Here is a 3,583-nt window from a genome sequence, read left to right as displayed (position 1 = left end):
ACTAATTTATTGGATAAATACAAGCTAATCAAAAATAAGAGATAAATGAAAATAAAAGTCAGCTGTTAAGTTTCTTCTTATTGAGTAATAAGAGATATAAAAAAGAGAACGTTTATTATTATCAATATTTTTGGCGGAATATTAATATTAAAAAAAAAATTTTTTAGTTTTGTTATGCTCGTTATTTATGTCCAAAAATTGTTTATTAATTTTTAATGTGTGAATTTTAATTGTTTTAATTTTTTATTTTTATTTGTTAATACAATTTTAATTATTAATGACTATTGTGGAACAGGAAAATTATTGCATTTTCTAAAAAATAAGGTATATATATTTGGATGTTAGTATTTTATCTTGAAATTAATGTTTGTTATTATATAGAACTGATGAAGTTCTTAATAAAGAACGAAATATTTGCCAACATTTTTAAATAAATGCGTTTAATTGTTCGGGTCTGTAAGCTGATAAGAATCAAAATACAAAACAAAAAAATTTAAACAGACGATAAACAACATCATATCAATGTACTAGTAATAATCCAGGAGAAGTTAACTCAGAGAAAATACATTACACTAATAAAATCAATATTTAAATTGATGTTTAAAATGTTTTTAAAATACCCTGGTCAGGGGTGAAAAAAAGGATTTAAATGTGCGCTATTTATGGCAAGTGAGAAACAACTTATAATAAATAAACAAGCCAAATCGGTCAATCAGCAATCAATTGAAAAACCAATTCAAGAAATAGGCGAAAATAATTTGAAGCAATCAATAATTACAAACTTTTTTAAAGTTAATACTTAATATATATATATAATCTTTTATGTTTTTATTTTCTTATTTTATTAATAGTATGTAATACATAAACATATGTAAAAATCTTTTCTTGTTTTTGAACCTCGTTATATCGAAATCTCCATAATTCGAAAACCCATCTAATTAATAAAAAATGCTGTTTCCTTTTGGTTTCGAATTATCGGGATTCGACTGTATATAGAATTTGACATGGACAGAAACGGCTTTCCTTTAACTTCCGAATAAAAAGCATAATTTACCAATCGTTTTAAGCATACTTTTTACATAATTATGTCGTCATCGAAAGCAAAAATATGGTAAAGGAATATGTAATTAAAAAGAATAAATATGAAGTAGGTGCTGCACCATTAGTAATTAGCGCACATGTTTTAACTTACCGGAAACAGTGTACCAATGTACAAATAAAGAATTGTATATACAATTTTACGAATTTATAATTCTCATTGGGTTTATTTATTTATTTCAATAAATTGGTTGAAATATAATAAATTCGTTTGAGGCTTGTGCCAGCAGTCTTAGAACTGCTTTGTAATTAATGTATATGTACATGGAGATGCTAAATTAGAATTGAATTTGGTTTTCTTAGATGTGTTGGAATAAGATGGTCGTAATGTATGCCGGCAGCTCTAGAGCTGTACTACAGTTGATATGTATGTGGGATTTAGCATGTAGAAAATGTGTATTCTTGGTTAGAATAAAAGGAATTATTTCCAAACATTCTGACTGTTAAATAATTTTTTTCTTCGATCGTTCGTTTTTTTTTCTTCTTGATTTTCTCAATATTGTTTTGTATTTTTCCAAATAAGGTATAAAAATTTTTCTACTGGAATTCCGAAATACGGAAGACAAAACTTTTCCAGCCAAGTGTTGAGTTCGTGGTCGTTTGGGAATGCTCTTCTATGTCTCCACCCATTCTCTGGTTTGTTGTTTTCCCTCAATTGTCACTATTCGACGCTCGCAGTCACCTAGATTATGTATAAACATTTGAATTACGAAGTCGTTGTCGTTTTTGGTCAATTGTAAGCAAACGCGACACTCATCTTGCCGAAAGCCATTTCATGCCCAAATATTCACGCAAAATATTCGATACATGTTCATAAGATATGTATGTCATCTCTGCTATTTCACGCAATTTAATTCTTGGACATAAGACTTTTTTTATACTTTTTTTATCCCTTAGCTACACCCTGAGCTAAGGTTTGTAATTGAAATCTTTCACAATAATTTTTTCGCAGAACTGAATATAACGAAGACGATTATCAATCTACAGTTCCAAATGGGATCAATGAGATCTTTGCTTTTTTATTTATCATGACTTGAATTTATAAAAATAAATTAGTAAAATTGATAAAACATATCTGCTATTCTATTATAATCTGCTATCAGAGGACGATTGTGAAATATGTCTGCTATTCTATTATAAACATCGTTCATAGAATCCGCTCTAAAATAAAAAATGCTTCTTACTTACTCCTAATATTCGTTTTGTTATTATAATCCAAAAAAAAATTCCTGAATTTTTCGTTTAATTTTTATTGGAATAATACACATAATACTAAAATGTATATATATTTTTAAATTTACAATTCAGTCTAAATTATTAAATACTTATATAAATCTTTTGTTAACAAAATTTTTTAATGGTGTTCACTTTCCGAATTCAAATTCGCTTTAATCTTATCACTCAATGCTTCATCGATTTTATTAGTGAAATGTATTTCCTCTGAATTCACTTCTGCTGCATTATTACTCAGTACTTCGGGTTCTATAACAATTTTCGACTTTGTCTCATCGCTTTCAAGTGATAAATCCAAATCCGCTTCATCGCTCACTGTTGAACGTGACTGTGCTAAATAAATAGGGTTTGATTGTGTCTCTAATGGCTGTCCGGAAGGTACTCCAACACTTACAGGACACATGCAAGGTACAAATTGTATATTTGTAGGTAACTGTGATGATTTAATCGAAGATGGAGCATAAGATGAATAATCCGGGTATGGATAGTGAGGTCTGTAATAATTTGGGTTATAATTACTCGTATAAATACGTCGATTATAAGTAGGGAATTCACTGCCATAATGTCCAAAAGGTGCTCCATTTAAGAGAGGTTCAACGATTGATGTAGTCATAGTTGTTGTTGTTGTACTAGTTGTAGTTGTAGGTGCAGGAGTTGTTGTTGAAGTTGATGTGGTTGGAGCTGGAGTTGCAGTTGTTATTGCAGAAGCAGTAACATCATGTTGAAATTCTGGATTGAAATTGCCTGAAGAAGTATCATAACGAGCTCCAGCTAGTAGGGGCGATTGTTGCGGTGAACCGTAGCCACCATTGCCAAAGAATGGATACGAGTAGGGATTAAGTGAGAGCGGTTGGTATGTATAAGTTCGATAATATGTGAGTGGTATGTGTTTAATAACTGTTGGTGTCTCCCTTTATTGACAAAGAAATAAGATAAGAAAACACAATTAATTGTTGTAATAAGAATCGTATAATTGTTATTCTGCTTACGTTGTTGTTGGATTCCACCAAAAAGCGTTAGTTTTTAAAATTATCACGGAAAGAATCTGAAAATAATGGCAATACAGTTTAATAAAGTGAAAAACCTATTATATATCACTAATTTAAAATGAAATTATTATTTGAAATTCCTAACAAAGTCGGAGAGATATTCAAGTCAGTATAATACCTATTTATGGACTAAAAATTTTTGAATTTTTGTGCCTGAGACTGTCTAATTTTGATACAAAAGATGTCCGATACAATACGAACCA

At 29.4% G+C, this 3,583-nt stretch overlaps 1 protein-coding gene across 1 annotated transcript in view; it reads right to left on the bottom strand.

The window, feature by feature from the left end:
- Positions 1–1,728, bottom strand: part of LOC119666532 (histidine-rich glycoprotein-like) — a 4,324-nt gene extending 2,596 nt beyond the window's left edge. The window contains exon 1 of the mRNA XM_038075813.1: positions 1,640–1,728. Coding sequence (XP_037931741.1) covers positions 1,640–1,728 — 89 coding nt within the window. The remainder of the gene's footprint in view (positions 1–1,639) is intronic.
- Between the last annotated feature and the right edge of the window lie 1,855 nt (positions 1,729–3,583).

The sequence above is a fragment of the Teleopsis dalmanni genome, chromosome 1 (assembly GCF_002237135.1).
Source record: "Teleopsis dalmanni isolate 2A chromosome 1, ASM223713v2, whole genome shotgun sequence".
NCBI classification, from domain to species: Eukaryota; Metazoa; Arthropoda; class Insecta; order Diptera; family Diopsidae; genus Teleopsis; species Teleopsis dalmanni.
The sequence above is the reverse complement of the archived record's forward strand: the minus strand, read 5'-3'. Positions and strand labels throughout refer to the sequence as shown.